The following is a 21,416-nucleotide window of genomic DNA, read 5'->3' as shown; positions in this document are numbered from 1 at the left end:
TGTCACCAAGTCATATAAAAAGTCAAGTGGTCAGTAGTGCCAGTGGCTCACACCTATACACTTAGCTATTCAGGATACTAAGATCTGAGAATTGTGATTGAAGCCAGCCAAGATAGGAAACTCTTATCTCCAATTAACCACCCAAACAACAACAAAAACCAAATAAACAAAACTAAGTGGAGCTGTATGTAGCTCAGGTGACAGAGAGCTAGCCTTGAGCGAAAGAATTGAGAAAGGGCACACAAACCCTGGGAAAAAACCAGCCTTCAAAGAAGAAGGAAGGGGAGGAGGAGGAGGAGGAGAGGAGGAGAGGGAGGAGGAGGAGGAGGGGAGGAGGAGGAGAAAAAAAGGAGGAGGAGAGGAGGAGGAGGAGAAGGAAGAAGAAGAGGAAGAAGAAGAAGAAGAAGAGGAAGAAGAAGAAGAAGAAAAGAAGAAGAAGAAGAAGAAGAAGAAGAAGAAGAAGAAGAAGAAGAAGAAGAAGAAGAAGAAGAAGAAGAAGAAGAAGAAGAAGTAGTAGTACTAGTTGTCATCCTCCTGGGCTGGGAGTTTGGCCTAGCGGTAGAGTGTTTACCTAGCATGCACAAAGACCCAGATTCGATTCCTCAGTACCACATATATAGAAAAAAAGCTGGAAATTGTGCTGTGGCTCAAGTGATAGAGCTCTAGCCTTGAGAAAGCCCAAAGACAGTGCTCAGGCCTTGAGTTCAAGGCCCAGGACTGGCATAAAAGAAAAAGGAAAAAGTCAACCAAAGCTTCTTTACTGGGCCTTCAGCTCTTAAGCAGAAGGGAGCCAGAGCTAGCCAAAGTGGTAGTCAGGCAGTTTTCTTGGGGGAAACTAACCCATTCTTGTAGCAAAACCTCAGCATCCCCTGTAGAGAGATAGGCATGTTCCCAGGATCCACTCTTAGAGGTCACACAATGTACTGCATGTACCCCTTCCCCTCCTTCCAAAATGGCAGCTGAAAATGCCGCTAGGCAGAAAATTTAGAAATTACATTGAGCAAAATTTACTCTAGGTCATGTAAAAAGAGTGAACCTATGACGGGACAGTTTGGGGTGATTTCTTGTAAGTTTCTCTGAAACACTCAAACTCCCAACCACCTCCCCACAAAATGGTGGAAGAAATGTTAAGTCACTTAAAGGGTCAGTACCTTTCCACAGCTCCCAAACATAGAAGACTGTATCTAAAAGTACCTCTTAATCAAAATTATCCCAGTGACCTTGTTTATGTTTGAAAACCTAAGGAATGATTAAAGCAAAGAAGAAACATTTCTCAGAAAAAAAATATTTGTGAGTTTAAATGATCGTAAGAAATATTCACGTTGCCTTTATAAAATCTGCAAACAGCCAGGTGCGGTGGCTCATGCTTGTCATCCTAGAGCTAGAAAGCTCAGGGACAGTGGCAAGGCCCTGAATTCAATTCCCAGGACTGACACAAAATAAACAAGCAAAACTATAGCCAATAGGAAGCCTCTGGAATGCATTCTGTAGGTGTTCTAGAAATCCAGATTAGCCAATCCTTATTAAATTGTGCTTACAGTTTTCACTATGTAATATTAGCTGTTGACATTGCTTCCATAGGTATTCGGATACTTGAAATCCCATTGTTGAAAGTATTAGTTGGAAACCCAAATTTGTTGGATGTTACAGTAAATGGCTCTTTTGACAATACTGATACTTATTCAATGGATATTTCTGTGACTAGCAGATCTTTACTTCAAGTAAGACTTTCTTTAATTACAAAAATGTCTGTTAATTACACAAAATTTGCAATGTAAGCTAAGAAAAAGAAGAATATACATACTTAATCCTACTAAGAATTTTACTAAGGTTGGGAATGTGGCTTCATGGTAGAGTGCTTGCTTTCCTAGCATGCATGAAGCCCTGAGTTCAACTCCTCAGTACACAGAAAACACTGGAAGTGGTGCTGTGGCTCAAGTAGTAGAGTGTTAGCCTTGAGCAAAAAAGGCTTGGGGACAATGTTCAGACCCTGAACTCAAGCTCCAGGACTGGCAAAAAAAAAAAAAAAAAAAAAGTTGGGCACAGTGGCTCGCACCTGTAGTCCTACCTACTCAATATGCTGAGAGGTTCTAGGTTCAAAGTCAGCTGGGGGGGCAAGGGTTTGGAAGGGGACTGGTAGTTGATTAGACAGCCTTAAGGACTGCCCTACCAGGGCTGGCATGGAACAATGATTCTCAGAACTCAGCCTCCTAGTAGCTATGACTACAGGTTTGAACCACTGGTACCTGGCACCTGGCTATAAACTGACTTTCTTATGATTCTGGAAGCTACAGGCCTAAGAACTAGATTTTCTTTAATTGTTTTTTTTTTCCTCTTGGCATGTAGTTGTCCACCCTCTTATTGATCCTCATGTGGTCGTCACTCAGTCTGTGTTTGTCTGGCCCAAGTCTTATAAAGGCATGACTCATATTGGATTAGGTCTCACTGGTATGCAGTGGTCTTAATTGCCTCTTTCTTTTTTTTTTTTGTCAGTTGTGGGGTCTGGGCACTGTCCCTGAGCTCTTCAACTCAAGGCTACTGCTCTACCTCTGAGACTGGGTGCTTCAGCTCAAAGCTACACCCTACCCCCCAGACCCACAGCACCACTTCCAGTTTTCTAGTGCTTAATTTTTAGAGTCTCACAGACTTTTTAGTGCACGGGCTGGCTTTGAACCTTGACCCTCAGATCTCAGCCTCCTGAGTAGCTAGAATTTCAGGTGTGAGCCACTGCACCTGGCTTTGATTGCCTCTTAAAAGGCCCAAACACAGCAAGTAATTTTCTGAGGGTCCAGGGTTTACACTTCAACATAGGAATTTTGGGTATAAACAGTCAGGGCCATGAGTTACATTTAAGTAATCCTTCTTCATCTGGCTATTTCCAGGGTTCTACTTCTCTGGCATTGGTGATGTGGGAAGCCACGACAGACTGCTTCATGACAACACTGATACCCACACTCAAAAGCAGCTGCAGTTATCTCAAGTCTATGCAGCATGTGTCCAGCGTAGCCATCCCGCTTGAGGACTGGATAAGTGGAGAACACCATGACAGTCAGGGCTTCAACATGATCAAAACACTGCCGGTAAGAAAGCTAGGTAAAACTGGGTGCCTGGGGGTCATGCCTGTAATTCTAACTACCCAGGAAGCTGAGGATCATAGTTCAAAGCCAGCCCAGGCAGAAAAGTTCCCATGGGAATCTTGTCCCCAGTTAACCATTCAAAAACCAGAAATGGAGCTGTGGCTCAAAGTGGTAGAACATTAGCCTTGAGCCAAAGAGCTCAGGAACAGCCCCCAGGCCCCCAACGTACAAAAAAAGAAAACAAAGAAAGAAAAGAAAGGTAATCTCTTACATAGGTGTGAGAGTTCCAATGAACTATTCTTTCCGTTTCAGGATTTCTTTTCTGAGGTTCCCTTTTGCAATCTTGTTGTGAACTTAACTTTAAAATGTAAACACTAGGCTGGGAAAGTGGTAAGATGCTTGTTTGATATGCATGAACGAGGTTCAATTCCTCATTACCATATGAACAGAAAAGGCTGGAAATGATACTGTGGCTCAAGTGGTAGAGTGCCAACCTTGAGCAAAAGCTCAGGGACAGTGCCCAGGCCCTGAGTTCAATCTCCATGACTGGCAAAAAAAGAAGAATTTAAGGAATAGCTACTTATATTTTTTCCTCTTAGTAAAAGCAAATAGCCAATCTTGAAGTATTTAGTTAACAACATCACTAAATCTTTTACAAAAATGCATAAACACTATCACATTGACTTTATGACGGTTTTTAAAAATGGTTTGCACTTGTTTATGAGTTCTAGGTTATATTAAAATGAGTTGAAGCCTATTTTGTTTTTATCTTTTATTTTATTATTGCTAAGTAGTTGTATAAAGATGTTTTAATCAACATGTCAGTTTATGAGTACAGTACTGAGTCCTAGGGCTCAGTACCTGGGCATTGTCCTTGGGCTTTCTCAAGGCTAGTGTTCTACCACTTGAGCCACAGCATCACTTGCAGCTTTTTTGGTGTATGTGGTACTGAGGAACTGAACCCAGCGTTTCATGCATCCTAGGCAAGCACTCTTCCACTAGCATGCTCCTGGACCAAGTACAATGCATCTTGATCAATGTCACTCCTTTTTTCATTCTCCCCCATCTCTCCCAGTCTCACCTGTCTCCTCAAATCACTTGATTCCACTTTCACAGTCACATATGTACACTGAATATTATGACTTCACTTGCCACTCTTCCTCCGGGAGATGAGGCTTTTTGAAATTGAACAAAATAAGAGATTGTAGTGTTGGTGAAGAGAAATTTACCTTAATACGTTAAACTGCAAAAGAACAAACTTGTATTTAATGCTTTTCAGGGGGAAAAATCTATAGTTAAATGAGTACATCTTCATAAGTAATAGTGTGTTGTTCATTTTTTCTTTGTTTAATCACTTGCAGGTAAACTACAGGCCTCCATCTAATATGGGAATTGCTATTCCACTCACAGATAATTTTTATCATGCAGATCCTAGCAAACCTATACCTAGAAATCTATTCCATAAGTCAAAGGTAAATGCCTTTTTCCTATACATAGACTAATATAGTATTGATTGTGTACTGAAGAAATCATTCACTAGGGGTTGGAGTTGTGGTACAGTTGGAAGAACACTAGCCAATAAGTGAAAGCAGCAGGTACTGAATTGGAGTCCCATTCTAAGACCCTTCCTCCCCACTCCCCCCAAAAAAGAGAAATCATTCAGTAAAATTATAGTGGACCAAGCTGTGTGGACTAAGTGTGAAGCTTCAGCTATTATTATTATTATTACCATTATTTTCACTATGATTGCTGTTTCTTTTCCTTCTACACTACTTTAGCCCCTCTCCGTTAACAGCTATTCTTGGATACCATTTTCGAGCCAAGAAATCTAAATGGACTCCACACTTGATCATTCCTTGGCTTCCAATTGAATTTCAACAGACGGGTGAAAATATCTTTTGGAGGCCAGGAGCATGGCCTAGAGGTAGAGTGCATGCCCAGCATGCACAAGACCCAGTTTCATTTCCTTGGTACCACATACATACTAAAAGCCAGAAGTGGTGCTGTGGCTCAAGTGGTAGAGCTCTAGCCTTGAGAAAGCCCCAGGCCAGTGCTCAGGCCCTGAGTTCAAACCCTAGGACTGGCAAAAAAATTACTAAAATTACCAAAATTATCAGGCACTAGTAGCTCTTACCTGTAATCCTAGCTTCTCAGGAGGTTGAGATATGGGGACCATAGTTGGAAGCCAGCTAGGGCAGGAAAGTCCATGAGAGTCTTACCTCTAATTAAATCCCAAAAGCTGGAAGTAGATATGTGGCTCAAGTGGTAGAGTGCTAGCCTTGAGCAAAAAGCTCAGATCAGTGCCTAGGCCCTGAATTCAAGTCTAGGACTGGCACAAAAATGGAAAAGAAAATACCAAAGCAAAACAGGCTAAACATATAGATCAAATAGTGTAATGTCTATATAGCAAGCACAAGGCCCTGAATTCAAACACCACTAGTGCCAAAAAGAATGTATATGGGGCCAGAAATTTGGCCTAGTGATAGAGTGCTTGCCTAGCATGCACAAAGACCCGGGGTTGATACCTCGGTACCACATACATAGAAAAAAGCCAGAAGTAGTGCTGAGGCTCAAGTGGTAGAGCTTTAGCCTTGAGAAAGTCCAAGGACAGTGTTCAGGCCCTGAGCTCAAGCTCAGGACTGGAAAAAAAAATGTATATGATTAGACTGAGGTTGTGAGTGTAGCTCAGTGAATGAAAAAGGTTTTTGGGTCCCAAGTGACTGTACTGAAGTCAACGAGAAGGATATAAACAATACTTGAGTCCAAATTACCATGCAAAGAGATCGTTTAAATTCAGAAATTTTAGGAGGCTGTGTGTGTGTGTGTCTGTGTGTGTGCATCTAGACAAGCACCATACATCTGAGCTGCGCCCCTAAACCTGTCCTATTGATTTTATTATTCATGAATACTTTCCTCTTTTAACCTATTGAAAATGGTATTTATTCAGGGAACAAATATTTATTGAATACTTATTCAGTTCAGAGAAACCGTGCCACAGAATAAACAAGTCAAGCTCTATTGCTTGTTTGCAGGAAACTGGGAAATACAAACAGTGTGCTGCCGCCTCCAACCGGGCAGAGTGCAATTGCACAAGGGACCAGAAGTTTTCCGATGCTGTCGCTTTCTCTGATTGCAAAGAAAAAGTAAGAACTTTCTAATTACTTTCTGATAAATAAGACTTGGACATGCATCTTTGGTTAAACATGAACATTCAGACATAGGAAAAACATCTATTAGGACATAAAACTGAATTTGACACACAGTGGGAAGAGCGTGGACTTAAATATACATAGAGACATAAAATAAAATAAAATAAAAATACTGCTCTGAGGTACACACACACACACACACACACACACTCACATTATGTTACATGAGGGAAACTTGTAACCATTAAACTGAGAGCATTAACTGTATGATAAGGGCAGAGTGATTCATTGAAGAAGATTTTTTTGTCAGTTGCCAGGCTTGAACTCTGGGCCTCTTGAGTGGCTAAGATTACAGGCATGAGCCACTGTACCTTGCCTGAAGAAAGCTTTGAATGTCTAATATGTAACAGATTCTTAAGACAAAAGATGAAGACTCTGTGACCAAGAAGCGCCATCTAGTGGTGATAACAGACATATGACTGTGTCAAGAGAGCAGGTTCTATGCCAAATAACATTCTGTTAGTATCAAAGCATCCAAATTATGTGTATACGCTGGCAACACCATATCTGCAGTTGGAATAATTTTTAGGTAGATCCATTTTAAAGACCTTATAAGACACTATAGAGAAAGACTATATAGTGTATATCAATATTTGAAGATTTGTATGTATATAATACAGATTTGGATATAAAGTCAACAATTAGTAAATTATAAGGGTTATTATTAAAGGAATCATGTTATTAGAATAACATCTTTTTCATTTCTCTTTCCTTCCTTTTTCTCTTCCTCCTTCCTTTATTTCAGTCTGTCTTACAACATAGCCCAGGCTGCCTTGAACTTTTGATCCTCTTGCATCAGACTTCAGAGAACTGAAATAGCAGTTTTCTTGAGTATTTATTTTCTGCTGTACACTGCTTCCAAGTCTTTTCTATGATTTATCTCATCTGAGTCACAGAGAAGCCAGACAACTTGCTAAATATCACACCGTTAAATGGGTGTTGAAACTGTATTGGCAGCCAAAGCCTGAAGGACTGTGATAGGAAGTGGTAGGGATGGGACTAAAATAAAAAAAGAAAATAAAAAATGAAGTTTGAAAAATGTTTAATGCTTGTTTTAAAAAGAAGACCAGCTGGGCCCAGTGGCTCATGCCTGTAATCCTAGCTACTCTGTAAGCTGAGATCTGAGGATTAAGGTTCAAAGCCAGCCTCGGCATAAAAGGACCTGAGACTTCAATTATCTCTAGAAAATGGAAAGTGGAGCTTGGCTCAAGGGTAGGGTGGTAGCCTGGAGCTGTGAAAAGCTCAGGGATAATGCCCAGGCCAAGTTCAAGCCCCATGACCCACCAAAAAAAAAGAAAGGAAAGAAAAGAAAAAAAGGGGGGGGGAGACAGAAATGGTGCTGAGGCTCAAGTGGTAGAGCTCTAACCTTGAGAAAAAGAAACCAATGACAGTGGCCAGTCCCTGAGTACCAAGACTGGCAAGAAGAAGATGAAGACGGAGAAAAAGGAGAAGGAGGAGGAGAAGGAGGAGGAGGAGGAGACGGAGAAGGAGAAGAAGAAGAAGAAGAAGAAGAAGAAGAAGAAGAAGAAGAAGAAGAAGAAGAAGAAGAAGAGGAGGAAGAGGAGGAGGAGGAGGAGGAGCAAGAGGAGGAGGAGGAAGAAGAGGAGAAGGAGGATTAGGAAGACAACCAGACAACCAAGCCAGGTGGGCATAGTGGCTCACGCCTATAATCCTAACTACTCAGGAGTCTGAGATCTGAGGATCAAGGTTCAAAGGCAGCCTGGGCACAAAGGACTGTGAGACTCTTATCTCCAATTAATCACTAGAAACTGAGAAGTAGGGCTGTTGCTCTAGGAATAGGGTTTTAGCCTTGAGCTGAAGAGCTCAGGGACAGCACCCAGGCCCAGAGTCCAAGCCCCATGACCCCTCCCCCCCAAAAAAAAAGACCAACAAAAAGTTATGAATGTCAGTGTTTATGTTCTGCCTTTGGAGTCTTCAGGGATTTAGTTCAAACCTGAACTGTGTAAAACTTTCCCAAGGCCATCATTTAGAGTTGTTTCTCTAGGGCCTAGTAGTGTGGCCTAGTGGTACAGTGCCTGCCTAGCATGCATTAAGCCCTAGGTTCGATTCCTTGTACTACATTCACAGAAAAAGCCAGAAGTGGTGGTGTGGAGCAAGCAGTTGAGCAATACCCTTAAGAAGAACTGGCAATAAATAAATAAATAAATACTTACATACATAAAGCAAGCAAGCAAGCCAGCCGGTGCCTGTGGCTCATGTCCATAATCCTATCCACTCAAGAAGCTGAGATCTGTGAGACTCTAATCTCCAAATAACCACCAGAAAATCAGAAGTGGCACTGTGGCTCAAGTGGTAGACTGCCAACCTTTAGCTGAAATGCTCAGGGACAATGCCCAGGACCAGAGTTCAAGCCCCATGATTGCCAAAAAAAAGGAAATAGAATAGTTCTTCTGTTGGGAATATACACTAATTCTTCAACCAGAAAGCAAAATTAATTTCCATATGGAGATTCTTACATACATTAGTGGAATGTGTTTGTGTTTTAGGTTGAACGTTTTAAATTTCCAGTTACACAATATGGAGTTTCCTTGGAAATTTTCAGTGAGAATGGACTTATTCCGATGAATCCTTCATACCTGGTCACAGTGACAGAAGTGAACATGAGGAAAAACTGGGAACTAAGTAGGTTTGTTGTCTTCTTTCATTCTCTAACTGATGCCATTACTGGTTTACAAACCCCCGTGGCTTATGAAGCCTGTGTGGATAAGTGCTTGCTAGTCACTCTTTGGAAAAGAGTTGGAATGAGTTAGAATGTGGTTGTGCACTTGCATTGTTTCCATTCATGTCCCCTTCACTCCTAGTCGCCTGTATTTGATAGCAGAAGAAGAGTTTTGAAGATTTTGAGGTGCACACATTAAAATGGGAGGTCACTTTGTAGATTAGTGATGTTGATCCACTGAAGTCATGCTCCAGGATGGTCTACTACTCAGGAAAAGCAGACATTGTAAGAGGTATCACTAGATCTGTCTGGCAAGAGAGAAAACTTCTTTTACATCTTTTTGTTACAGTAACTGAAAAGATGCAGAATAGTCCCTGTATGTGTGCTAGTCCTAGGGTTGAACTCATGGCCTAGGTTCTGTCCTTGAGCTTTGTTGCTCAAGGCTAGCACTCTACCACTTTAGCCACAATGCTACTTCATGAATATTTTATTAAAGGTCTGGGAGTGTGGCCTAGTGATAGAGTGCTTGCCTAGCATGCATGAAGCCCTGGGTTTGATTCCTTGGTACCATATACACAGAAAAAGCCAGAAGTATTGCTGTGGTTCAAGTGGTAGAGTTCTAGCCCTGAGAAAGCTCAAGGACAGTGCACAGGCCCTGAGTTCAAGCTCCAGTTCTGACAAAATGAAATAAAATAAAATAGAAGCAGGATGCTGGTGGTACACTCCTATAACTCTAGATACTCAGGAAGCTGGGATCTGAAGGATCTTGGTTCAAAGCCAACCCAGGTAGAAAAGTCCTTAGACTCAATCTCCAATTAGCCAGCACCAAACAAGGCTAGAGGCATGGCTCAAGTGCTAGAGTACCAGCCATGAGCAAGAAAACTGAACAAGAGCAAAAGTTTAAAAAAAATGTACCTCAGTTTATATCTCACATTTTGCTTATTTTTGTATAAATACCTTGAGGTGAGAAGATGAATGAGGAGAAGATTAGATTGTGATACATAGATAGAATATCCATATTCTAGATGTCACAAAATTTAAAAAAAAAAGATTTTTTGGTCTTGGGCCTTGAACTCAGGGCCTGGGTGCTGTCACTGGGATTTTTCATTCAAACCTAGCACTCTACTACTTTGAGCCCCAGGACCATTTACAGTTTTCTAGTGTTTAAATGGAGATAAGAGTCTCACTGGCCTAGCTACTCAGGAGGCTGAGCTCTGAGGATCAAGGTTCTAAAGACAGCCCAGGCACAAAAAAGTCTTGAAACTCAGTCTTGACCCCCCCTGCACACACACAATAATCTCATGGACTTTCTTGCCCTCTCTGGCTTTGACTTTAAACAGCCATCCTGGAATTTCAGCCATTAATATACTACTACATATCCAGGTGTTCAGTATTCAGGCTTTTACATTGTCCAGAATCTATGCACTCATGAAATTTTTAAAAATCCATTGACAGGGGCTAGGAATGTAGCTAAATGGTAGTGTGCTTGACTAGTTAACCTCTAGAAAATGAGAAGTAGGGCTGGGCTCAAAGGTGGGGTGGTAGCCCTGAGCCAAAAAGCTCAGGGACACAGTCCAGGCCTAGGGGGAGGGGTACCCTTGAGCTGAAGTTCTCAGGGACAGCTCCCAAGCTGAGTTCAAGCCCCATGACCCCCCCCACACACACACACTGAAAATTTTATGTACTGGTAGCTTGAAATTATCCATGGAGCATACCTATAGCCCAAGTACTTGGGAAGCTGAGGCAAGAGGGTTTAATTAGACATTAGCTGTGGTAGGAATATTTCCACCATGAAAATTGGCCAAGACTACAATCAGAATCTAGTATTTCCTTTATATCTCATATAGCTTTATACCACTGAAAACCTACCCTGCATCTGATCCCTTCCTTTGAGTGATCCTATCATAAAAATGCACTGATTCCTTATCAAGAAGCACTTATCACTAAGAAGGTGCTGAGATGATCATGCCACCAGAAATCAAAGGATGTTTAGCCAAGACTGGGTCATGACAGAGGGCTGGAAGGAAGAAGTCAGTCTGAAGCAAGCTGCTTAGAAGCCTTATCTTCTGGAGGGGGGTGGTAACCATGGTAGGAGAGGTAAGATAGGCACTGGTGGCTCACACCTGTAATCCTAGCTACTCAGTAGGTTGAGATCTGAGGATAATGGTTTAAAGCCAGCCCAGACAGGAAAATACAAGACTCTTATCTCCAATTAACCACTAGAAAACTGCAAGTGGCACTGTAGCTCCAAGTGGTAGAGCGCTAGCCTTGAATGAAAGCTTTGAACAGTGCCCAGGCCCCTGAGTTCAAGCCCCATGAAGATAGATAGATAGATAGATAGATAGATAGATAGATAGATAGATAGATAGATAGACAGATAGATAGAACCATCATGTTATCCATACCATCTATCATTGTGCCATAATATAAGCCACAAGTTTTTATAGACAAAATGAGAAAAATAACCTAAGTGCTTACAGTATATATTTCACGAATTTTTAGGTCACACCACACCTGAAAATATTAAAAAAATAAAGAAATATTTAGAACCAATTCTTCGTGCTCCAGTATATAATCCTTTAGGTCTCAACCTAAGTATAAAGGTAAGTCAATGGCATTTTTCTTTTTACTACTTTAAGTTTCTGTAAAACATATATGCCTAAATTAAGATTGATTTTAAGCCATAGGTATCCATCAGTGATTAGAATAGCAACCTTTTATGTGTGTGCCAATGCTGGAGTTGAACTCAGGGCCTGGGTGCTATCCCTTAACCTTTTCACTCCAGTTAGTACTTCTGTCACTTGAGCCACAGCACCAATTACAGCTTTTTCTTCTTTTTTATTTTAATATTTTTTCATATATTTTTATTGTAATTAATAGAAGGGTTACATGATATTTGCCAGATAGATAGTGCATTAATTCCCATACATTGATACCCTTTCACATGTCTTGGTCCTCATTTCCCTCCCCGCCACCCCCACCCTTCATTTTGTTTTCCCCCGTTCCCTATCCAATTTCAAATAACCAAATACAAATATATCCGATATATCAGGTAACAAAGTGAGATACTGTAACAATACGAGATAACCAAGGGACAGCAAAAGAGATGAGAGATAACATAGTACCTTAAGAACAACAATCATTCATTATATGGCTTATCTTTAATTCTTTTGTTCAGTTTTTTTGGTTAATTGCTAGTAAGGGTCTCACAAACTTTTATGTATAGGCTGTCTTTGAACTGTGATCCCAAGATCTCAGTCTTCTGAGTAGATAGGATTACAGGTGTGAGCCACGGGAGTGGCAACTTTAAATTATAAGGACAGTGTTTCTTCTCTCTTCATTTTCCTTGATGTAATTATTTCTAAAGGGCTCAAAGCAGGCCCCAATTAATACCTTTTTATTTTGATATGAAATGTGTATGTCTAGGAGCTGGGAGTTTGGCTTAGTGGTAAAATGCTTGCCTAGCATAAACAAAGCCCTGGGTTTGATTCCTCAGTACCATATACACAGACAAAGAAGATAGAAGTGGTGCTGTGGCCCGATTGGTAGAGCACTAGCCTTGAAAAAGCTCAAGGCCAGTGCCCAGGCCCTGAGTTCAAACACCAGGACTGGCAAAAAGATAAAAAATAAAAATAAATAGATATTTTGGGGCCAGGAGAATGGCCTAGTGGTAGCGTGCTTCACTAGCATGCATGAAGACCCAGGTTTGATTCAATGGTACCACACACATAGAAAAGCCAGAAGTGGTGCTGTGGCTCAAGTGGTAGAGTGCTTGCCTTGAGGAAAGCCTGAGAACAGTGCTCAGGCTCTGAGTTCAAGCTCAAAACTGGCAAAAAAAAAAAAAAAGGTATGTCGAAAAGTCTCATAAACAGAATGGAAATCTTCTTTTTGGTCATGGGTCTTGGACTCGGCCTGGGCGCTGTCCCTGAGCTACTGTCCTACCCTGGAGCCAAGTCCCATTTCCTGTTTTCTAGAGGTTAACTGGAGATGAATCGCAAGTCCTTTTGTGCCGGGGCTGGCTTTGAACCTTGATCCTCAGATCTCAGCCTCCTGAGTAGCTAGGATTATAGGCATGAGCCACCAGGACAGGCTCAGAATGGGAATCTTTCTATGTACCATCCATAAGGAAAATGAAACAATGTATAATTTTACTTAAAGGAACATACTGCTACTCTGTCTGATATGGTGTGTTTTTTCTGCCAGGGTTCTGAGCTGTTTCACTTCAGAGTGTCTGTTGTTCCAGGGGTCACTTTTTGTAACTTAGTGGAAGAATTTCAGGTACTCTGAATGCACAAGATATCAAAGAGGGTGATGGCTGGGGAAATGACATGACAAGTGTCAATCTAAGAGATATGAAGGACAAAAATAATTCTTGTGCTAGACAAGAATTAGAGAATGGGAATGTGGAGAATGGGGGTGTGGATGTGTAAGGCTGCTGAATGGCTGCATTTCTCCCAGCAGAATGTTGCTGGGTGATGATTAATTATGGGCATCACACAATGTCCACTGTTTCACACTGGACTCCAAAAGCTTAATGGCTTTCCTTGTTTTGTTGCAGATTTATGTTGACGAGGTACCACTGCCATTTCCAGGACATACACTTATTGCTGTGGCAACAGCTGTAGTGCTTGGGGGATTAATTTTTACAGTATTCATATTCCAGCTGCGTAACATCCACCCAGAGAGGGCATTAAGAAGATGCATTAGAGGAAACAAAATGAACGTATCAAATACCAGCTTTACATAGAGGACTCACAAATGAAACATAATACTCAATCTTCTATAATAACATGTTTAAATGTTAAATGTACCAAAGAAAATGAGATAAAATACTACAGAATTACTATTATAATACAAATTCTTTTCTGTCCATTTTCTTACATTTAAATCTATAGGAAATTTATTTTAGCAATTATGTAAATTTTCTTGGAGATTTTTATTTGGGGGGGCATATAAAGTACTAATGCATATTTCTTTTTTTCTCTTTTTGCCAATTCTGGGGCTTGAACTCAGGGCCTTTGGCTTTCCTCTACCACTTGAGCCACAGCACCACTTTTGGCTTTTGTATTTATGTGGTTCTGAGGAATCAAATCTGGGTTTTCATGCATGCTAGGCAAGCACTCTACATGTAGGCCAAACTCCCAGCCCTAGAATGCATATTTCTATGTTTTGGGGTTTTTTTTTCCAAATCTTAACTGGCTGGAGCCTGTTTTGTGGGCCCCAAAGCTCAGAACCTTGTTTCTGGATAAGAAAGAGGAAGGTGAATTTTGGCTAGCAGAGTCCAACACTAAAGGAGGCTTATCAGTGGATGTGCATCCAAAACTTCATGGGAATTAAAGAAGCTCTTTGGGTTTTTGAAGACAACTTCAAAACCAAACTACAGCACCCCAAAAGAGGGGAATGTGGTGCCATTGTGGAGTGCTGGTAGAACACTGTGCATGAACAAGGTTTTGGTAACCAACCCACATTCAGCTCTGTCTAATTCCAAAAACTGCATCTTGGTGTGCTCTCAACATACCTGCATCCAAGGAGCCAGAAGATGATGTGTATATTCAGAAAAGGGAAAGAGGAGCCAAGGAAGTGAACTGATGTGAAGAGAGAGAGTCCATAAGAGATTGTCAAAGATTAGAGACATTTTCTTATGTTATAGCATTCTCCTACCAAGAAAATGTGCTTCTTGTGGATGGGAAACAATCTAAGACCCCCAAGATTTGCATGCACCTAGTAACTGAACACATTTAAGGAGATATCAAATATCCCATAGGAGCCAAATGGAACTCTTTGCAAGGGGAGTTCCAAGTTGTTTTTCATAAAAGTCAATCATTTTGGAAGTAATTAACTAAATTGTTGACTTAATGACAAAGAAAATAACTAGTGGAGGCTTATGACAGGAAGTGAGAAATGGAATTGAGAGTTTTCTCAGAACCAAGGTTAAACCCAGCACAAGTAGCTAACACCTTTAAACCTAGCTGCTCAGGAAGCCAAGATCTGAGGATCACGGTTCAAAGCCAGCCCAGACAGGAAAGTCTGGGAAACTAGACACAAAGCTTAAGGAAAGGCAAGCTTAAGTGAGGACACACACACAAAATAATGTAGGCAGAGATTAGTTATGGAATCGTAAATCTCTGAAAGAAGAAAAGAAGGGCAGAAGTTTGGCCTAGTGGTAGAATGCTTGCCTAGCATGCATGATGACCAGGGTTCAATTCTTCAGTACCACATACATAGAAAAAAGCTGGAAATGGTCCTGGGGCTCAAGTGGTAGAGTCCAAGTACAGTGCTCAGACCCTGAGGTCAAGCCTAGGACTGGGGGAAAAAAAGAAAGACAGAAAAAAGAAAAGAAAAAGCCTTGCTTGGGTAGATGGAGTGTGAAAATGCCCTTCAGGAGGGAACCTGCCCCTGCTTTAAGCTGGTGTGCTTTTTGGTTTTAGGTTTTCTCTCTCTCTCTCTCCCCCTTTCTCTCTCTCTCTCTCTGTCTCTCTCTCTCTCTCTGTCTTTCTCTCTCTCTGTCTTTCTCTCTCTCTGTCTTTCTCTCTCTCTGTCTTTCTCTCTCTCTCTGTCTCTGTCTCTCTCTGTCTCTCTGTCTCTCTCTCTCTCTCTCTCTCTCTCTCTCTCTCTCTCTCTCTCTCTCTCTCTCTCTCTCCTTCTCTCTCTCTCTCCACTTCTTCCTTCTCCCTTTCCTCTTCCCTTCTGGCAATAACCGCTTATGTGACAAAATCACTCAACAGAGCAGCTACACAGATCACCAAGCCTGGCCTACGAGAAGAGGCAGAATCAAGAAGAAACTGGCATCTGTATGCCTCTGTCTACAGGAAGACAGGGCTGGCAGGGATGGGTGCCACCCCATCGAGCCCGACCCAACAGGGAGACCTAGCAGCAAAGGTGATTCCTCCTCCCCAAAAGCAAAGGCCACAGAGCAGGAGACAAACCTTGATGACCTGTTCTTCAATCGACTTCATTCCCCAGAAATGCCACCCACACTAGCCCAGGGCGTGGGGTGGGGACAAGACACAGCAGAGTTTAATACAATCCCCCCTCCCCCCAGTCTGCACGGCTATAATCTTTGGCCAAAGTCTCACATCTCCAACACAAGCCTTTTGTAGGCACGGGACAAACCACGCTTGCCTGGAAATGCACTTCATCCTGGGAAGAACCATCCAGCACAAACCAGTGTGAACGAGGTTTCCCAGGAGAGCTGCCGCAGCAGAGCATTCCACATGCTTGACTGGGTATGGGCAGCAAGCTGCAATTCTCTGACCCCCTTCCAACACAGAGGGCAGAGTGTGGCAGAGAAACCAACTAAGGAGGCCTCCATGGTTTACCTTATCCCTGGGTGCACAGAAAACCAGAACTTACTCTGAACAGGGTAAATGTAGGTTTCAGGAGACACTGAGAGCTGTCTCTCCTACTTAGTTAATCTTCACTCATTCACATCAGGACCCAGTGTGGAAGTCAAGACTGGAAGTGTCCGGGTTTTTAGTCCTCCATCCCTCCCGACCTGCAGCAGGGATAGAGAGAACACGCCCTGAGCAGGATGAGCCAAGAAAGGAGAGGGTCAACTGACCGCCCACACCTAGTCCTCCCTCACCAAAGGACAATCAGATGCATCAGGGAGAACAGTCAAGGCAGGAACTCGTTTATTGAGGAATTACATTCAGCTAATATAGGATGCAGGAGCCTATCAGCACAAAGGTGAGCAGGGCGGGGGAGGTACTCTCACTATAGGTAAAGAGGGAAATCATGTGCTGTCTGAAAGGGCGGAAGGGTTCGGGGCCTATCCCAGAGGTAGCCTTACTTTATATCACAAACCACAGCCACGCCTTCCAAGTAGTTGGCTGGTACCACCTCAGCCAGGGGCAGTCCCAAGACCAGGAAGTGAGTGCTGAGTCATGAGTTAGGCCCTCTTTTCTACAGCATAGGTTTCCATTTCCCTGATGTGACATGCTCCACATCTCCCCCTTTTGGTGCTTGCCTTACTTGAGAGTGTGCCTGTCTTAGGTTGTCCCCCTCTGGGTATCTTACCTGTAGCTCTTCAGGCAATTTACCTGTAGGGTTGGCAGCCCCAAATGGAGATTTTAAGTAGGGAAGACGGCCAACATCCACAAAAGGAAGCCCTTCTATCCTCTGGTCTACACCTGGACGTCCTGGTAAGGGCCAGGACCAATCTCATAGGGTTCCCAGTCCGCATCTTGTAGCACCACATATTGTTGTCAGACCACCATTAGCGGAACAGCTTTAACCTGATCTCTAAGACACTGAAGGAGCTTATCAATCACACAAGGTCTGAATGTGAATACAAGGATCACTGTAACCAAGAGGCCCATGAAGGGAAGAAGGTAAGGGAGCCAACCATTTAGTCCAGTCCATAGATAGTTAGCATTGAGTTCATTTGGGCGATGTTTGAGATCCTCCTGCTGCCTTTTTAAGCAGATCAAGGCCTCGATGATTTTGGAGGACTACTGCAGCCAGGGAATCAAGTTGAGATTGTAGGTCTAAACTAGTGTCTTTGTGGGCGGCGTGGATGATGCTCAGGATGAGGAGAAGGAAGGCGACTATGAGGAATCCAACCACAACTAGGCAGTGTCCAGTATGGTCTCCTCATTCCTATGAATGAGAGGGAAAAGGAAAATCATACCTCAAGAGGGGGTGCTCTTGGGTAATTATTTCTTAGTTTGCTGACAATATTTTAAATCTCTACCCAGTACTCCCACTGGGAAGACACATCCAAATCCTCTCCCCACACTAGTCAGGGGATCGGGGCCTCTCCATGATCCAGTAAGGATCTCTCCGATGGACTTCAACCTTCAAATAAGGTGTTTGATTAGACCAATGTCTCTGAAAGGCAGTCAGAGGCTGATCCTTGGAAAAATTTAAAATGTTTAATGTAAGCAAGGCTGTCCTCAATTGATCATGGGGATTGTCTCCCCTTTTTGTTTTATTAGTTGATTTTTTTGCAGGTCTTATTGTGTCTTTTAATTATAGCTTGTCCCCTGGGATTATATGGTATCCCAGTGGTCTGTTTAATATTCCAAGTCTGAAAAAATTTTTGTAATGGTTTGCTTGCAAAACAAGGCCCATTATCCGTTTTAACCTGTAGGGGCTTTCAGCATGTTGGGCTCTTTCGCCAGAATGTATAGTAGCCCAACAAGCATGTGAATGAGTATCTATAGACATAAATACGTATTTTAATTTTTCATAGGGTGCTTAGTGGGTTACATCAGTCTGCCAGATGTAGGTCTGTTAGGTTTGAGGCCCTGGGGATTGACCCCAGGGGATTGTAGAGGTGGGACTTGTAAAAATAGCATGCACGATTTACATGTCCTCATGATCTTTTTTAAGTCTTTTGTAGGGACCAAGGGGGAATCTCCAATGCAACCCTCTCCAATTTAAGTGAGTCAGTTCCTGTAACCCATGAGCTAACTGAAGGTCCTGCTGAGGCTGAGCAGTAGCTGTAATAATCCCAGTGGTTGCCAATTGGTCGGCCATTTGGTTCCCTCGTGTCAGCCTCCCCAGCAAATCCTGGTGTCTCCTGAGATGCTGTAAAAAATGGAGTTAGCTCGTTGTTTTAGCAGGGATCTGACTTGAATCATTGACTTGAATCATTAGGGGAGTAATTGGGCTTTTGTCCCATTTTATATAGGCTGACACTAAGGTTGGTAACAAATTGACTACATTTAGGCTATCAGAAAACAAGTTCCTTGACCCATGAACATGGGTTAAGGCCAAGGCAACTGCATACAGCTCCTTAAACTGTTAGTGGGCGTCTTTCCTTTCTTTGGTAAGGAGGGAGGTGGGGCATACCACCATGGCAGATCCTGCCTTTCCCCCATCTGTGAACACATTTGCTGCTTCAGTGAGGGGCCTAGTGGAAAATAGTATGGGGGGCATCCATTGTAACCTTGAGAATGACGACACCCATCTCACAGTATCGTAATGGCAGTCCACCTTTCCCATGAAACGGACCTCCAAGGCAGTGGCTACCCGACCATGGTTTCTTCTGACTTAATCGAACTCTGATAACTGGTAGGGGATTACCAGCACATCCAGATCATGACCGTAATGCCTCAGGGAAATGTCTCTACCGTTAATTATTAGGTCAACCAACTGGTCAAGTTGTAAATAAACTCTAGAGGCCCCTCCTATCAACACATGTATCCATTGAAGAGGCTCACCTGAGTAATTGCTGCAGAAAGTAGGTTAGAGCCAGGGAGAATCTAGAGACAGAGGGGGCATTGGGGATTATAACAAGCCAATTGTGCTGCATTTAAGGCTATCTGAATCTTATTAAATATCAATTGATGTAATGGGGCCATGGTAATAACATCCGTAGGGACCTTATCCTTTAAAGAATCAAAAAGCAGAAGGAGTTCTTCCGTAGGCAGGTGAAGCCAAGGTCTCAGCCAATTGAGCTCACCTAACAATTTCTGTAATTCTACCAAGGTGTAGGATGATTGGAAGAGTAATTGGGGTTTGAGAGGACAGGAAGAGTCCAGTCTAAGTTCAGCCCCCAGAATCTTAAAGGGAGGCAAGGTCTGGACCTTGTCATTAGGTATATGCAATCCTTCCTGTAAAAGAATCTGAAGTTCCTTATAGGCAGAGCTTAATGTCTTGTCAGCTGCCCCAATAATAATATCATCCATATATACATATATAGTTATATCTGATCACTTTCGAAGGGGTTGTAGAATTTGTGAAACATAATGTGAGAAAAGGCTAGGCTATTGGACATGCCTTGGGGTAGCACCACCCACTCATATCTTTCATCTGGCCCCTGGAAATTGATTGAGGGAATGGAGAAGGCAAATTTTTCGCAATCCTGGGGATCCAGAGGAATAGAAAAGAAGCAATCCTTGATACTAATCACAATGAGGGTCAAGTCTCGAGGGATGGAGGGAATCCAAGGCAACCCTCTCAAGGGGGTACCAACATGAACCATCTGCTCATTAATCTTTCTTAGGTCCTGTAACATTCTCCATTTCCCCAAGGACTTCTGTATGACAAACACAGGACTATTCCAAGGGCTTAGAGAGGGCCTGCTATGTCCTAGGGTGACCTGTTCTGATATCTCTCTTAGTTTCTGTAATTTATTTAAAGGAAGCAGCCACTGTTCCACCCAAACTGGAGGGCCTGGAAGCCAGTGGATGAGGGGGGCAGTAGGAACAGTGGCCTTTAAGATTGGGGGTGAGGCATTACTTGGGGTGCGGGAGTGTTCCTCCTTGCAGCCTCCAAAGGCGAGTCCCCCCTATAGTTACTAAGGTGACCTGATAGGCCGAATTGCTGTTGATATTCCTCTTCCTCTAGAATACCATTATCTCTACTGCCCCTAGATGTCTCCTTAACTGAGCCAGGATAGAAGCAGGCCTTGAGGGCAGACAAAGTCGGGTAGACCCCGAGGGGAGGGTCCTCTGCCAGGTTAATCTCCCTCCTTCTCACCAGGGGGTCCCAGGTGGTTCAATTGAAAAGACTGGCCGCCATTAAGCAGGAAGCTGCATGTGTTAAGGCCTCCCAGACCTTCTCGGCCTGGGGATCCAAGATCTCCAAACCAAGGCTTTTAAGCATAAATCTAAACGCTGTGTGCGCCGGGTCCTCATGTTTGGTGTGAGATTGCCCCATATTTTCAGGGAGACCCTTACCTTGTACCTCTTTGGCTCGACTCGCTGATGGTTTGGCTTTTGATGAGCGCTCTTTTCAAGCCCCACATGGGGCACCAGAATGTTGGGGTTTTTAGTCCTCCATCCCTCCTGACCTGCAGGAGGGATAGAACATGCCCCAACGAGGATGAGCCCAGAAAAAAGGCTGACTGACCGCCCACACCCAGCCCTCCCTCTCCAGAGGACAATCAGATGTGTAAGGGAGACCTGTCAAGGCAGGAACTCATTTACTGAGGAAGTTCATTCAGCTAATAAAGGGTGCAGGAGCCTATCAGCACAAAGGTGGGCAGGGCGGGGGACATCCATGAGTTTACTCTCACTATAGGTAAAGAAGGAGAATTATGTGCTGTGCCAGAGGGCAGAAGGGTTGGGGTCTAAACCAGAGGTGGCCTTACTTTACATCACAAACCACAGCACGCCTTCCAACCGGACAGCAGGCAGCATTTCAGGCAAGTGAGTCCCAAGTCCAGGAAGTGAGTGCTGGGCCACGAGGTAGGCATCCTTTTCCAGTTCTCTGATGTGATGGGTTCCACAGGAAGAATGGCTCTATTTTGCCTCTATACCCAACAAGGAAGAAAAACTGACTTTACTTTCCCTCTCACCAGTACCTTTTTCTACCTTTCTTTGTTCTCTTAGTGATTTTTGTTTCCTTACTTTGTGTGTGTGTGTGTGTGTATGTGTGTGTGTGTTGTGTGTGTGTGTGTGTTGTGTGTGTGTGTTGTGTGTGGGGGGGGTCTGAACGGGGATCCTCAGATCTCAGCCTCCTGAGCAGAAACAAAATGAAGGACTAATAATGAATTGG

The 21,416-nt window shown here is 43.0% G+C and overlaps 1 protein-coding gene and 1 long non-coding RNA gene across 2 annotated transcripts in view; one reads left to right on the top strand and one right to left on the bottom strand.

Moving 5' to 3' along the window:
- LOC150054824 (cation channel sperm-associated auxiliary subunit beta-like) overlaps positions 1 to 13,801 on the top strand; it is a 60,428-nt gene extending 46,627 nt beyond the window's left edge. The window contains exons 20-27 of the mRNA XM_090344713.1: positions 1,582 to 1,721; positions 2,883 to 3,080; positions 4,439 to 4,549; positions 6,110 to 6,220; positions 8,794 to 8,929; positions 11,469 to 11,569; positions 13,170 to 13,244; positions 13,525 to 13,801. Of these exons, the coding sequence (XP_090200839.1) occupies positions 1,582 to 1,721; positions 2,883 to 3,080; positions 4,439 to 4,549; positions 6,110 to 6,220; positions 8,794 to 8,929; positions 11,469 to 11,569; positions 13,170 to 13,244; positions 13,525 to 13,713 (1,061 nt within the window). The 3' untranslated portion in view covers positions 13,714 to 13,801. The remainder of the gene's footprint in view (positions 1 to 1,581; positions 1,722 to 2,882; positions 3,081 to 4,438; positions 4,550 to 6,109; positions 6,221 to 8,793; positions 8,930 to 11,468; positions 11,570 to 13,169; positions 13,245 to 13,524) is intronic.
- A 3,190-nt stretch (positions 13,802 to 16,991) lies between these two features.
- Positions 16,992 to 21,169, bottom strand: LOC150054823 (uncharacterized). The gene is made up of 3 exons (XR_016537597.1): positions 21,010 to 21,169; positions 20,597 to 20,709; positions 16,992 to 17,567 (listed from the first exon to the last, which is right to left on the bottom strand). It is a non-coding gene; the product is annotated as an uncharacterized LOC150054823 (long non-coding RNA).
- Between the last annotated feature and the right edge of the window lie 247 nt (positions 21,170 to 21,416).

This window comes from Megascapheus bottae, chromosome 14 (genome assembly GCF_031878675.1).
Source record: "Megascapheus bottae isolate mThoBot1 chromosome 14, mThoBot2.hap1, whole genome shotgun sequence".
NCBI lineage: Eukaryota > Metazoa > Chordata > Mammalia > Rodentia > Geomyidae > Megascapheus > Megascapheus bottae.
The sequence above is the reverse complement of the archived record's forward strand: the minus strand, read 5'-3'. Positions and strand labels throughout refer to the sequence as shown.